The following is a 13,312-nucleotide window of genomic DNA, read 5'->3' as shown; positions in this document are numbered from 1 at the left end:
CCCCCTGAGTTGCACAGTAAGGGCTGGGGGTGGAAGCGGCTGAAGACTGGACAGGCAGTGCCCGGAGCTGGAGCGGGTGCGCCCAGCAGGGTGGGGACGGCCGGGGCCCTGGGGACAGTTTTGACCACAAACTGCTAGAGCTGCCTCACACTTTCCAGACAGCCCTTGCCATGCCTCATCATTGTCTTTTCAAACAAATACTTATCTTGTGCTGAGTGGCAGGCCCTATTCTAGGTACTCACGACACAGGAAAAAAAAGGAGCAAGACCTCAGCCCACGGAGTTCACATCCTGGGACAAGAGGGGACGTAACTGGGTGGACTGCCAACTCTGGGCGGCGCTGGGCAGGCGCTTGGCAGAACGGGCTGCAACTTTAACGGGAACTCCAGGGGGACCTGTGACTAGACGCCCGGGCACGAGTCTGCAGGAGGGAGGGGTGTGCCGACCACTCAGCGGCTCCTGGCTCCTACTGGTGGTCATCCAGGCAGATCTGCAGTTTGGGGGAGGTGGTGGGTGTGCCGACCGCACCCCGGCCCCACTAGGCAGATCTGAACATGAGTTTGGGGGCGGAGGGGGTGTGCCAACCGCACCCGCCCCCCGCCCCCACTAGGCAAATCTGGGCACGAGTCTGGAGGCGGCAGGGGTGTGCTGACCACACCCCAGCCCCACCAGGCAGGTCTACAAACGCTCGGGGCCAGCAAGGTGCCAGCAGAGGCCCAGAGCCCTCCACTGTAAAAACGAGGAGCCATGTCTTGGGTGAGTGGGTGCTGGTGCGGGCCGTCACCCGCCCCAGGGTACCTGTGTACTCCTGACACACGGGGCTGAATAGCATGCCCAGGTCCTGCTTGTCTGGACACCACGCGGCCTGGCTCCAGAGCTGCTATCTGTGGTCCCTGGGCTGCACATCCCAGACATCTGAGCGAGGTCCTGCTTTAAAATGAAGCTCTTGGGCCTCCAGGCACTGCCCAGGAGTCCACAGGCTGGCCAGGGCCTCACTTCCTGGTCAACTGCTCTTCTATTCTGATGCCACAGGCCGATGTCCATGGCATCTTTCCAAGTCTGGCTATCTCAGGCATCTGCCACCACCCCTCCACTTCCTTACTCACCCCGTGGTCCTGAAGACAGAGGCAGGACCGGATGCCCTGCTCGGACCCTTCCCACTTCCAGAAACTATGCTGGAACCAGCGCTCTGACCGCCCCACAGGATGCCACCACCTGGCACCACCTGCCTCGGAGTGGATGCCGACTCTGCCTGGCTCTCTCAAAGCTGAAAACCAAAGAATGAGCTACAAGCAGCCCTCTCTGTGAGCCTCACCTGGACAACAGGGGACCTGAGCAGTCGGCACCTGAGGGGCAGGGCCGGCACAACCTTTCTCTCTAAGAGCTACAACCCTGCACCAGGGCCCAGGCAACAAGCAATTACAAACCAACCCACAGCAGGACACCCTCCAGTCTGGCTGCCCCCCAACCTTCCTCCCTTCCAGCCCTGGGGAGGGGGAGGGGAACTGGGGAAGGGGAGGCTGCCAGGCCAGTAGGGAGGTCCTCACACAGAGGCTAAGGAGGAGCCACGGGGACAGGTGTCTATGGCAACTGCTTGCTCCTCTTGTCTGAGGGCTTCACTACCGTTCTCAGCCTCCGGGAGGAACAAGTGCTATGAGAAGCACATCTGTGCATCTGGACTCGCTCACGTTCCTGCCCACATGCCTGTGCAAGTGTCCATCCATAGCCGTCTGCTCTGCACAGTGCAGGGGAGGGGTGCTGAGAGCCACACTCACCGTCATGCACTGGAATGCTTGGCTCCTGTGCATTGTCTGACCTGGATGAGCAGGAAGTCAGCACCAACTAACTGCTACCTGATTCTCAGGAGCAGGACAACACTCTGGCCCTGCCGGGTGTCCGGCCTCACCTCTGAAGTCATGGAGTCCAGAGGAGAGGAGGAAAAGTGTGGTCATTGTCTTCATGTCCTAAATAATTTAACTGTTCTAGAATATTCCTTTCCAAACTTATTATATGGAGAATAAAAATGCCAATTCCAAGAGCGCAGAATTGAAAGGAAGGGCATCGGCGCCTTGGCAATGGGTGAGTTTCCATGTAGTAACCTCAGTAAAAGTAACCCACCTACGTTTCCACTAACATCATGTGGATACCAGCTGCCAGACCTTCTGGATCTAAACAACTCAGGACTTGTGGGGACGATGACTGCTTCCAGCAGACAGACAGACAAGGAGGATGTGGGTGCGCAGCAGGGAAGGCAGGCTCACAGTCCTCTCAGACAGGCTTGACCTCTAGACTCAGCTTGGCCTGGCGAACGTGCATCTGAACACGGAAGGGACAAGAGGCCCAGCTGCAGCGCAGCTGCAGGGCCTGACGGCTGGAGGGCCTGACTCATCGCAGTCGGCAGCGTGATCAGCACAGGGGCTGATGGGAGGATTTCTGGGGCAGGAAGCAGGCCTCATGTCATGCGTCTCACAGTACAGCTCAGGAACTCCTTCCGGGGGGAGGTCATTTACAGCAGAAGAAGCACTCACAGGGACACCCGGGGAGAGGCTCTATGGGGACCTTCTCTGGGCACTTACCCATCTCATTGAAGCCTTCCTCTTTTCCACTTTACCAAGCATGACGTCCTGCTTCAGAGGGGTCCCCCCTGATAATACGTCCAAAGTGTGCAGGCCCAAGTCTGGCCTTCTCTATCTAAGGAGCATTCTGGCTGCACTTCCAAGACAGATTTGTTCATTCCGGCAGTCCACGGTGCATTTTACATTCTTCACCAACACCACATTTCAAATGCATCAATTCTTCTTCAGTCTTAATTCACTGTCCAGCTTTCACATGCGTATGAAACAAGTGAAAATAACACGGCTTGGGTCCGGGCTATCTTATTCTTCAAAGCAGTATCTTTGCTCTTTAACACTTTAACAACATCTTTTGCCGCAGATTTACCTAACAGAATATGTTGTTTGATTTCTCCACTGCTGCTTCCATGGGTGTTGACGGTGGAGCTGAGTAAAATGAAATCCTTGACAAACTTCAGTCTTTTCACCGTTTATCATGATGTTGCTTATCGGTTCGGTTTCAAGGACTTTTGCTTTATGTTGAGGTGTGATCCTTACTGAAGATTACAGTCTTTGACCCTCATTAATAATTGATTTAAGTCCTCTTCACTTTCAGCAGCAAGGTTGTGTCGTCTGCATATCGCAGGTTGTTAGTGACTCTCCCTCCAATCCTGATGCCACGTTTTTGTTCATATAGCTCAGCTTCTCGGATTATCTGCTCAGCATACAGATTGAGTCACTATGGTGAAAGGATACAGCCCTGATACACACCTTCCCTGATTTTAAACCATGCAGTATCCCCTTGTTCTCTCCAAACAACTTCCCCTTGGCCATGACATTTAAAAGGATGTGCAAACCAGCCAGCGCCAGGCAACGAAGCCTGGGCAGCCTGTCTGCATGTGACTGTGCGCGGAGGCCACTGGAGAACTTGGTCGAGGGCTGGTCTGGAGAAGGAAGGGACCCAGTGCAGACACGGCTGGGGTGTGTGCACCTGCTGACACAATACGTCCCGACCGAGCCCCCCCCCCCCCCCCCCCCCCCCCCCCCCCCCCCCGCCTTCTCCACCAGCCCGCCACTGCTTCAGGCTTCGCAGGCTGCTTTCTCAGTGGCAGCTCGACTGGCCCATCTCTCCAGGAGCCTCTGAGTGGGTGCAAGCCACCAACCTACTAGCTGGTGCTTAACCATCTGTGCCCTCCAATGACTCCCCAGAAATGTCAGGTGGTCCTCGGCGCCTCCCTTTCCTGCTCGCCCCACATCCAATTCAAGGACGAACCTGCCTGGCATGCAGCCCTTGTCCCTGACCCTACCTGTGCCACCGACTGCTTCCCACCAGCTCTGCTGGCCTCTCCCGGCTCCCCCACGACCAACGCGCCACCCAGCTGCCAACGCACCCCGAGCAAAACAACCGAGGCCGGGCCTGGCTTCTGTTAGAAACTGCCAGCAGCTCCCATCTGCAGAGTGACAGTCGCCGCAGTGGCCGACAAGGCCGTGACCTTCTGCTGCAGTGGCACCGGCAGGCTCTGGCCCTGGGCCTCTGCCCGATACCCTCGCTGGAAGGCCTTCGCCAGGTATGTGCCCTGGTACCTGCGCCTGCCAGTCTCCCCCAACCAATCAGCCCCTGAACTCGGAGACCTGCTCTTCCCTGGAGGCTCTCTTTGGTGTAATGTTCATCACCTTCTTCCAAACCCAAGCACTCAGCTCCCACAGGGCGGGCTCTCGGTTTTGTCTACAGGTGCAGCCCACCCCAGATGACACGTATCTGCTGAATAAATGAGGGACCGTCTGTTCAGACTTTCAGATTCTGAACGAGGAGGAGGACCCGGAACCCAAGGCAGCACCGCAGCCAAGGTGACCAGGTCCCTGGGAGGTTAATGCGTCAAGCTGATTGCTGAGCTCGCTACCTCGACAGAAGCAGGTAGGTGCTGTGGCAAAGATGGAGGCTGACTCATGTACCGAATCCCCACACACGAGAGAGGAAATGGCAGACTCTGTGGAGAACAGACCCAGAACTGCCAAACCACACGTCTGCACGGCACAGGCTGAGCTCGCAGGGTGCGTGCCGGAGGGGCCTCTCACTGAGTGAGACGAGGGCTGTCCGTGCTCAGGACGGAGGCCCAGGCCTCCACCCCCTTCCCGCTGCTGTTCAACAGGACGACGGGCCCTAGTGACTGGCTTCATCTCTGTCTTAGATGCAGGATCAGGAGACAATGGAGATTTGACTGAGAAAAAGTGAATTTTTAATTATCTCGGAATCTACTTAGAAAAACACACATGAGCAATGTTCACAACTATAAATTTAAACCTTTTGCACTAAAAAAACCACAGAACAAACACAAAACCACAGTGGTGAACTGTAAACCTGTATTAATCATCAACAAGGCTTAAGGTTAATGCATCATCATAATTCCGTATTTTCCTCCTTGGCAATTTGAGTGTTTTAGCACCAATGGTCTCCCACAGGGGGACTCGTAACCACCCGGCTCCCAGGCGCACTGCCCCACACACCGGCCGCGTGCACCCTCGGACAGGAGGGGTGGCGTGGTGGAGACCATGTGGGGGCGGGTATGTCCCACGTCTTTAATGTAGTGCATGGATAGAAAAAAGGCCAGCTCTCGCACCTGGACGTGCGCTCATTCTCAGACTTTAATATCATGATTCAGAAGATGCAGCATTACTGCCTGAAGATTGTTCTAATTCCCGCTCAGTGACAGGGGGACACCTCAACGGCTACTGTGCTTACGCTGTCCTTGCTGGGACGCTGCCACTGGGTCACAGCTTCAGCTCGTTGGCGATTTTGGAGGCGATGTTTTTGAAGGCTATGGACGTCCCTGAGATCCGCTTGAAGCGCACGCCGTTGAGAGAGAGTCGGGGCAGCTTGCACACCTCCATCTCCCACTGCACCAGGCTCTCGGCGTGCCCGTCACCGTGGGCACACAGGAGCAGGAAGCGCTCCCTCTGCTCGTAGTCACAGGTGTTGGCATCCAGGACCTTGCGGATCTCGCGCATCATGTCACTGGGGTCCATGGAACTGGTGGTCTTCATACTCCAGGTGAAGCGCAGGGAGCGAGGCTTGGCGTCTCTGTTGTCATCCTTCTGCTCAGCAGACACATTGCGACTAGAATGTACAAGGCATGGCGAGTTTTAGTTGCACAAGAAAATCAAATTGGCTGCTTTATGAATTCAGCAGCCAGCATTGAGTTCACCTCACTGTCCTGCACCTGGCAGCCTGTGGGACTGAGCCCAGCCTGCAGCCCCGCACCCTGCCGCCCGCGCCTCTAGTAACAAGAGGCACTCCTCTTCTACCTGTTTTCCCCCCAAGGCACAAGCATGCTCGCAGAACTACTGGGCCGGTGCGTCGTCACCAGCCACTTTGTACTGAGATTAAGAAAGTAATTTGCCAAACAGGATTTGGCCTGCAGACCTTGTGCAATGGCTTCGTCTAGTCCTCAGTTTACCCAAGAGGCAGGTGTTGGGGGTGGGGTGGGGTCTGGCGCCCAGCACTTCTCTCCTACCGTGACGTTTCTTTTTTATTCTGTTTATTATAACCCAGCCTGTACCTGTGGCCACAACACTTGCGGATTAAAACCACCCCCCTGCAGGCGGCAGGTGGAGAAGCTGCTGGACGCAAAGCAGTGTGGGTACAGGCCACACGCTCACTCACCCTGCCTGGTGGCTTCCCTTTCTCTAAACTCTGCCAATTGAAACTTTCAATTTCACAGTCTGAAAAACCCCAGCTGGCAGTATCTTACTCCTAAGAAGAACTTGGTAAAGGCCCTCTGCCTGCTGAAGCCGTAACGTGGCCTGGTTTGTGGCAGGCAGAGCCCAGGCGGGAAACCCCAGAGCACAGCAGCTGCAGCTGACCACGTCTCATTCTACAGTCGTCCCCACCACGAGCCGTGTAACCATTCTCATGCCTGTGTCTGGATGCTCAGTGGGGGCTGTGAGTACCCACACTCCTGTGCACCAGACACCAAGGTGTCCAGCATCTAAGCTGAGCCAGATCCATGGCAATTCCACCCAGTGGAAGCCAAGGGCAGGCCGCAGGTCTTAGTGCACACACAGCCCTCCCTGTCCCATCCCACAGGAGCTGAGGGTGGGCCGCAGGTCTCACTGCGCACACATCCTGCTAGCAGACTACTCAGTTTGACTCTACCCACCAGAACACATTGGAAGTTTCCTATACACTAATGCTGTGTAAGCTACCGAGCAGGTTACAGAAATGACACAGGCTCTCACAGCCGAGGAGAGGGAGGGCAGGCGCAGCATGCTGGAGCGGTGCAGGGACGCAGGTGCAGAGCCCACCTAGGGCAAGCACAAGTCAAGGCCAGGTGGGGAGGAAAAGGCTTCCTGGGGCGGACTGCGAGGAGGACAGACTGCAGGGACAGGCTCAGGGCTGACAGGGTTGCACGGGCATGTGCTGGGGCCTGGCCAGGGCAGCCCCAGTGCCAGGCGCTTACCTGTGCCAACACACCTTGATCCTCACGGAACCAGAGGTCAGCCTACTGGTACCCTCCCGTTACGGGAGCCTTAGAGTCTGCTTGGGCTTGGGGTGGGAGGAGTGGGATGGCCATGGCCACTGTGCTGGAGGCCTGGCAGACAAAGTGCACCAGGCCACGGGCACCAGGGGTTTCCCAGAAGGGCAGCAGGAGAGGAACTGTGCTCTGGAAAGCGGGAGAGCCCGCATGGGCTGCAAGGGCTAACGCAGCACATCAGCAAGAGCTCGAGTGGGTGAGACACAACCCGGGAGACACCGAGCCTCCTAGCCCACGGGGCAAGCCCCAAACCCGGGCAGTGACAGCCACACAACACTGAAAACCAAACGTCAGCTGTGTAATCCACTCTTACAAAACCATATTTAATCCGCTACAGAAAACCGTACTAGCATTCTGGCTCCAGGCCGTGCGCACTGGGCAGAAGGCCGGCAACACGCCAGCGCCCTCACGTGGCCAAACGGGAAGCAGCACGGCCCCGGCTGCCCTGCAGCGAGCTGACCTCCCGGGGCCCCGCGAGCGCCGGGCCCGACGCAGAACACTCAGCAGCAGGGTCCCCGGTGCCGCAGGAGCGACGCCAACACCTACAAGATGTTTCAAACAGAGACCCTTGGCCTCACCTTGAGCCCTCGTATCGCCCGCGCCTCTCACACTCAGCTGGAAGCCTTGATGGAAAGAAGGGAGAAGTGGGAGAGAGACAACACATCTTACACACCGCACACAACACCCACGTGTGAACACACAAATGCCATGCAGTCAACACGCAAAGCTCCCGGGTGACCGACTCCCTCAGGCCTCCCGCTCTGGGTTCGGGTCTGACTGCCCTCCCAGTGTCCGTCCTAGCCTGCAGCCCAGGGGCTTTTCACCACTCTACTGTGTGACAGGTTCCAGTAAGAAGGAAATGAGCCTGGTGGCTGAATTACATACTTCACTTCAAAATATTCTGTCCAAGCAGAAATTTGGCAATGGGCAGATCATGGAAAACCTCATCACAGGGTGGCATGTGCGACAGGAGGTGGCCCTTCTCTGGCGTTAATGAGGGGCTCCTGTGACCGCTGGTCTCTCACCCATCAGACACAGAGGTCTGGCCTCTGAGGACAGGGGAAAGACAAAGGCATTGGGCAGCCCAGGGTGGGTTTTCTGCCTTGTAAGGGCGAATTCTAAGACAGAGCCACATTCCTGGTTCCTCAGGTGTCATCTCCAAAAACCCTCCTCTGTCCCAATTGTGTTTACCACCACAGTTTAGGTACAACACAATGGCCAGGCTCGCTCTGGTGGCCACAGTGACCATCAGACAGGATGCTCTTGCTACTGACTCTTCAGCCTTCTGAAAACATTAAACCACTTCTGTTTCGGCAGCCGCCCACATCTTCGTTTCTGAAATACCAAACCCAGTGAGGCCAAAAGTGTGTACTTTATGCTGGTTTCCAGTTTGGGGCTATGAGCCACCTTCCTGTCATTTTAAAGTCCTTTGGTAAGCCAGTGCTCAGGCAATAATGACCCAGGTGAGTGGCACTTACCTTCTGCACGCTGCGGCTAGGCAGTCATGTACACAATGTTACCGAACATGCCATCTTCCAAGAGGAGCATGCCAAGTGTCATTAGTACAGAGAGCAAACGGCCTGGATGGGACCAATTCTCCCAGAAAGAGTGCACGGAGCATGCACAGGTCTGCGCCCGCGGCCCGCCCCACTGAAGGCCTGACAGAGTTAATGTGCTTCTCTCCAGCTTCCTTTCACAGAAGTAAGTATTTAGTTTTCAGCAGAAAGTTTAGTTTTTAAGGAACAAACAGGGCTAGAAAGCCAAACCTGATGTTAATTGCAGGAGCCCAAATGGGGGTGAGGATCGAAAAACAATGTGCCCATGTAAATCCTACCTTTTGATAAACCTGAACGACATGTTTCTAAAAGAAATTAAACCAAAAAAAAAAAAAAAAAAATTAACAAAAAACGGCTTGCACAAATTACACAGAAATGATAGTCAATTACAGCAAGAGAGGAAACAGCACGGAAGACAGGGCTCCCATGCAGGCCAATGACAGTGACAGTTCAACCAACAGTGATGTGGAGAAAGGTCAAAGCCCTGTGGAATGGCATGAGGGTGTAATCCTGAGCAGAAACGGAGTGCCAGCAGCAAACTCTGCCAGCAGCTAGAGAACTCCAACAGATCTTCAGAACTACATAAAACCCAAAGAACCAGGCTGCTGCCAGCGAGTCGATTCCGACTCATGGCGGCCCTCCAGGACACGGCAGAGCTGTCCTGAGAGTTTCCAAGGCTGTGATTTTTGTGAGAGAGAGCCGATGGCAAGGTCTTTCCTCCTGTGGAGTTGCTGGTGAGATCAAACGGCCAACCTTGTGGTCAGCAGCTGAGCGCTAAGTTCCTCCAGGGCGTCTCACAGACAAAGGCTGCCCTCATTGCACATGAACCTTCCAACCTCGTTAGAAGATGTTCCACCATGACAGGGTCATCGTTTAGCTCAGGAGGGTAGCCTAAGCAGTATCAGCAGAGGCTTGTTGTCGTGGAAAGAGAAATAACTTAAAAAAATAAAGTGGACTTTTAAGAGTTTTAGATCCCAAACAAAATGAAAATTAAATAAGGTAAGTGTGGGTTTCATTTTTATGTTTTATGCAATAAAGCAGAAGAACTGTATTTGAAAGAAGTGACTCTGTTCATTAAAGAAACTGGAGGGGATGCCTGGGTCATGTGACCACGCCATCTGCTCCCAGGGTGGCTGGGCTGGTTCACCTGTGTTCTGAGGGCAGCTCTGAAGCTGGGCACACAGCCCTCAGCACACATCTGCCGAGTGACCCATGGGCTCATGACTCTAATTCAGGGTATCTTTGCAGTTGCTTTCCGTCGAAGATGCATAAATCCTGTAAATAACTGTTAACCACATGGGCCATGCTACTGTAATCTGTAACCATCTAAACCGTGTTCACTACGAGAGAAGAAGGGGTACACAGTGAGGCTGTGGCCGTACACCTTCCAGAAGGCTGTGTGTGTGACAGCACCACATGCGCAAAAGGCGATTTTAGTTGAAAAATGGTTATTGCTGTCAGCTGCTGTTCTGTCTACTCAAATCCTGGCCTGTGACCTCTTGTGAGGTGCCTCTGGGGGGTCTGAACCCCCAGCCTTTCAGCCGCAGAGCACCTAACTGTCTGGTCAGACACACTCTGACTTCATCTGCTGCTCTGGGGGAAGGCAAGGCTTGGGTGTGTCCCTCCTTTCCCGTCCCAGGGCCTCTGAGGTAGAAAGTGGACACAGCAGGTGGGGGGCCACACTCGGCCTGGCCACAAGAACCAATCTGAGGTGCCAGCACCTGGGGCCTGCCTGTGCCTGACCACGTGGCTACAGGAGGCAGGCTTTCTGAGGCCACACTGTGTCTCCCTACAGCCCCTCATCCTTCCAGCATTGAATCCAGCAGCAGCGGGGCCCCCAGGACGTGACTGCAGACTCCAGCCAACACAACAGACTATGTCTCCAGTAACCTGGGTGCAGGCTTCCCTGGAGATTAACATAAGAGGACCCCCACGTTTTCTGTAAACAAGCAATCTCAGTCTTCAATTTCCACTCAAATAATGTGAAATAAATGTAATTAGAAGAGGGAACAGGACTCTGTCTGCAGCCAGCTTTGATGGGGTTTCCTGTGGGGGTATGGAGTGGGCCCGGGGGGAGGGGAGAACGAGGCATACTGGGGGGGGAAGGGGGGGAGCACAGCACGGGCGCGGGGAGGGGGAGAGGAGAGCACAGTGTGTGTGGGGGAGCACGGGGCGGGCCTGGGGTGGGAAGGAGAGCGTGGGGCAGGTGGAGGGGAGGAGGGGAGCACGGGGCGGGCGCGGGGAGGGGGAGAGGAGAGCACAGTGTGTGTGGGGGAGCACGGGGCGGGCCCGGGGTGGGAAGGAGAGCGTGGGGCAGGTGGAGGGGAGCACGGGGTGGACCCTGGGGGCCTCTCTTGGAGGCAGACAAGCTAACGCCCTCCTCAGTCCCCTCGCCTACAGAGCCGGGGACAGCCACCCTGGGGCCGGGCCGGGGGGAACAGCATGCCCGCAGCAAGCAGTCCCAAGATGACAGGGTGCTCTGTCGATGGCTGCATCGGGAGCAAAGACAAGCAGAAAGGAGGTAATCTGACGACGTGCAGGAATGAAAGGCTGGGTGAGGTTCTGCCTCCCAGCAGGCAGGGTCCGGGGCTCACAGGGAAAGCAGGGGGCGCCCTGGGGAGGCATCTGCCACCCAAGTGCAGAAGCCGATTCTATTCAACCGGGTCCCCAAGAAAGGTGCAGGGGACAGGGCAGCCGGACCCTGAAAGGAACTGAGAATTTCCCTGGTCAGCAGACTCCTCCGGGACTGAGTGCCGGGCTCTGCTTGGGCATGAAGGGGGCCCACCCTGCCAAGTCCCTTGAGGCCCTACTGCTCACCTGCCCCATCTGGTGTGAGGTTGAGAAGAGAACGGGGGGGCCCTCCCTGGCTCTCACAGCTCCCCCTAAGTGACTGTGGGGGAGGCACAGTTGAGTCTGGACAGGCACACTCGGGTCACCCCATACATGCAACCTCCAGCTACCCTGAGGTGAAGAGGGTTTCTTCTGGGGGAGTCTGGGGACCCCATATTCTGGGGGTGAGACAGGATGCCTTGTGTTACTTGCATATGGGGCCAAGTGGTGTTTTCTTTTCCCTCCTGAAACAGCCAATACCACCAGTTTGTAATCTCCAAAGAGAAACCTACTTAACGTTCCTTTGAGCCTTCCAGGGCCCCAACTGACAGTCTGTATAATATTCCCACACTTCAGATCCCAGCTCCTTCTGAGAGTGACCCAGGGTTTTTCCCTGCAAAACCAGTGAAGAAAGTTGCTGTGTGCCCAAGCCATGCCCTGAGACAGCAGAGAAAGGCTCTGACAGGCTCCAGCCCTCCTGCCCCTCCCTGCTTGTGGTCCCCACAGTGCGGCCCACGGGCCTTCCTCGGGACAGCTCACTGAGCATGCCGGTCCGGCCCTGGGGTCTGTGACCCTGCTGGGAGCAGCCACCGGAGCAGGCGTGCTCTGCAGAGCAGACACAGGCGAGCGCCCACACAGACCATGCCCTGGAGAGAGCCCGCCTCCACCCACCCTGCGTGTCCTGCAAGGTTTCGAGCTGATGTCCTGGAGGAGCAGCAACTCAGGAAACACAGAAGAGAAGAGCACGGGCCTGGGCAGCCGGCACCGTCCTGGCCTCGTGCCACCGCCTGCTACGCGTTCAACTCCAGAGCAAGGTGCACTCGGCACTTACCTCCTGGTTAGTTTTGAAGTCAATTTACTAAAGAGATTCGTGGAGCCCCGGCTTCGAGTCTGGGACAAGGGTGTGGCTTCGTGGGATAGGCTGGGTGAGGCAGGCGGACCATTGTATGTGGCTGTCCTTCGCTCCCGGGGCTGGCCGTGGAAGGTGCTGCGACTGGCGGTCCCTCTGGGGAAGTGGACGCGGTCAGGGGTGGCCGCAGCGCTGACACTGTGTGCCGAAGCAACTGGAGCACTCTGGTCAGGAAGGCCGCTGTGGGAGAGGACGACACGCGTGCACATCTTCATCATGGACCCTGGCGCTAGGAACCCCACGGCACGCGGGACTTTATACACAGGGGAGGAGCCCATTCTAATAAACCCAGCCTTGGGGGTGGGGTGGGGGCACATGGTATTTATGGGTAAGTTAAGGGGGAGAGGGCGAAAGGATGCATGGACGACATGGGACTTAAGCCTTGGGACTTAAGGGGACAGGAGAGACACGTTTGCAAAGACCAGAAGAACACAGGGAAAATGCTCTGATGAGGAAGAACTAGCTCAGAGCCCCCACTCCCCTCTCAAACTGCCGCCACATGGAGGCCTTCCTGTGGAAGAGCCAACCAGGAGTGCAGCTGGAGCTGAAGAGCAGGCAGGTGGCCAAGGATGTGACCACAGGGTTCCAGGTGCTGAGAGCAGCTGGAAGGGGGAGAGAACGTCTTATGCCCTCTATGATGCACAAAGGGAAAAACACCCAGACGGCACCCACGCCGGGGACGGCACGCGCCGAGGGGGACAGCCACACGGCACCCACGCCGGGGACGGCACGCGCCCAGGGAGACACCCACACGGCACCCACACCGGGGACGGCATGAGATGAGGGACAGACAGACGGCACCCACGCCGGGGACGGCACGCGCCGAGGGAGACACCCACACGGCACCCACACCGGGGATGGCACAAGATGAGGGACAGACAGACGGCACCCACACCGGAGGACAGCACCGGGGGACAGCCAGACGGCACCCACA

The 13,312-nt window shown here is 56.5% G+C and overlaps 1 protein-coding gene across 1 annotated transcript in view; it reads right to left on the bottom strand.

The window, feature by feature from the left end:
* Nucleotides 1-5,320: 5,320 nt before the first annotated feature.
* MARK3 (microtubule affinity regulating kinase 3) overlaps nucleotides 5,321-13,312 on the bottom strand; it is a 140,123-nt gene continuing 132,131 nt past the window's right edge. Inside the window, exons 15-18 of the mRNA XM_007944571.2 lie at nucleotides 12,301-12,558; nucleotides 8,918-8,944; nucleotides 7,662-7,706; nucleotides 5,321-5,666 (exon numbers count right to left, since the gene is read on the bottom strand). Of these exons, the coding sequence (XP_007942762.2) occupies nucleotides 5,321-5,666; nucleotides 7,662-7,706; nucleotides 8,918-8,944; nucleotides 12,301-12,558 (676 nt within the window). The remainder of the gene's footprint in view (nucleotides 5,667-7,661; nucleotides 7,707-8,917; nucleotides 8,945-12,300; nucleotides 12,559-13,312) is intronic.

Source organism: Orycteropus afer, unplaced genomic scaffold (genome assembly GCF_000298275.1).
Source record: "Orycteropus afer afer isolate SDZICR_OR568_19922 unplaced genomic scaffold, OryAfe1.0 scaffold00128, whole genome shotgun sequence".
Lineage (NCBI taxonomy): Eukaryota > Metazoa > Chordata > Mammalia > Tubulidentata > Orycteropodidae > Orycteropus > Orycteropus afer.
The sequence above is the reverse complement of the archived record's forward strand: the minus strand, read 5'-3'. Positions and strand labels throughout refer to the sequence as shown.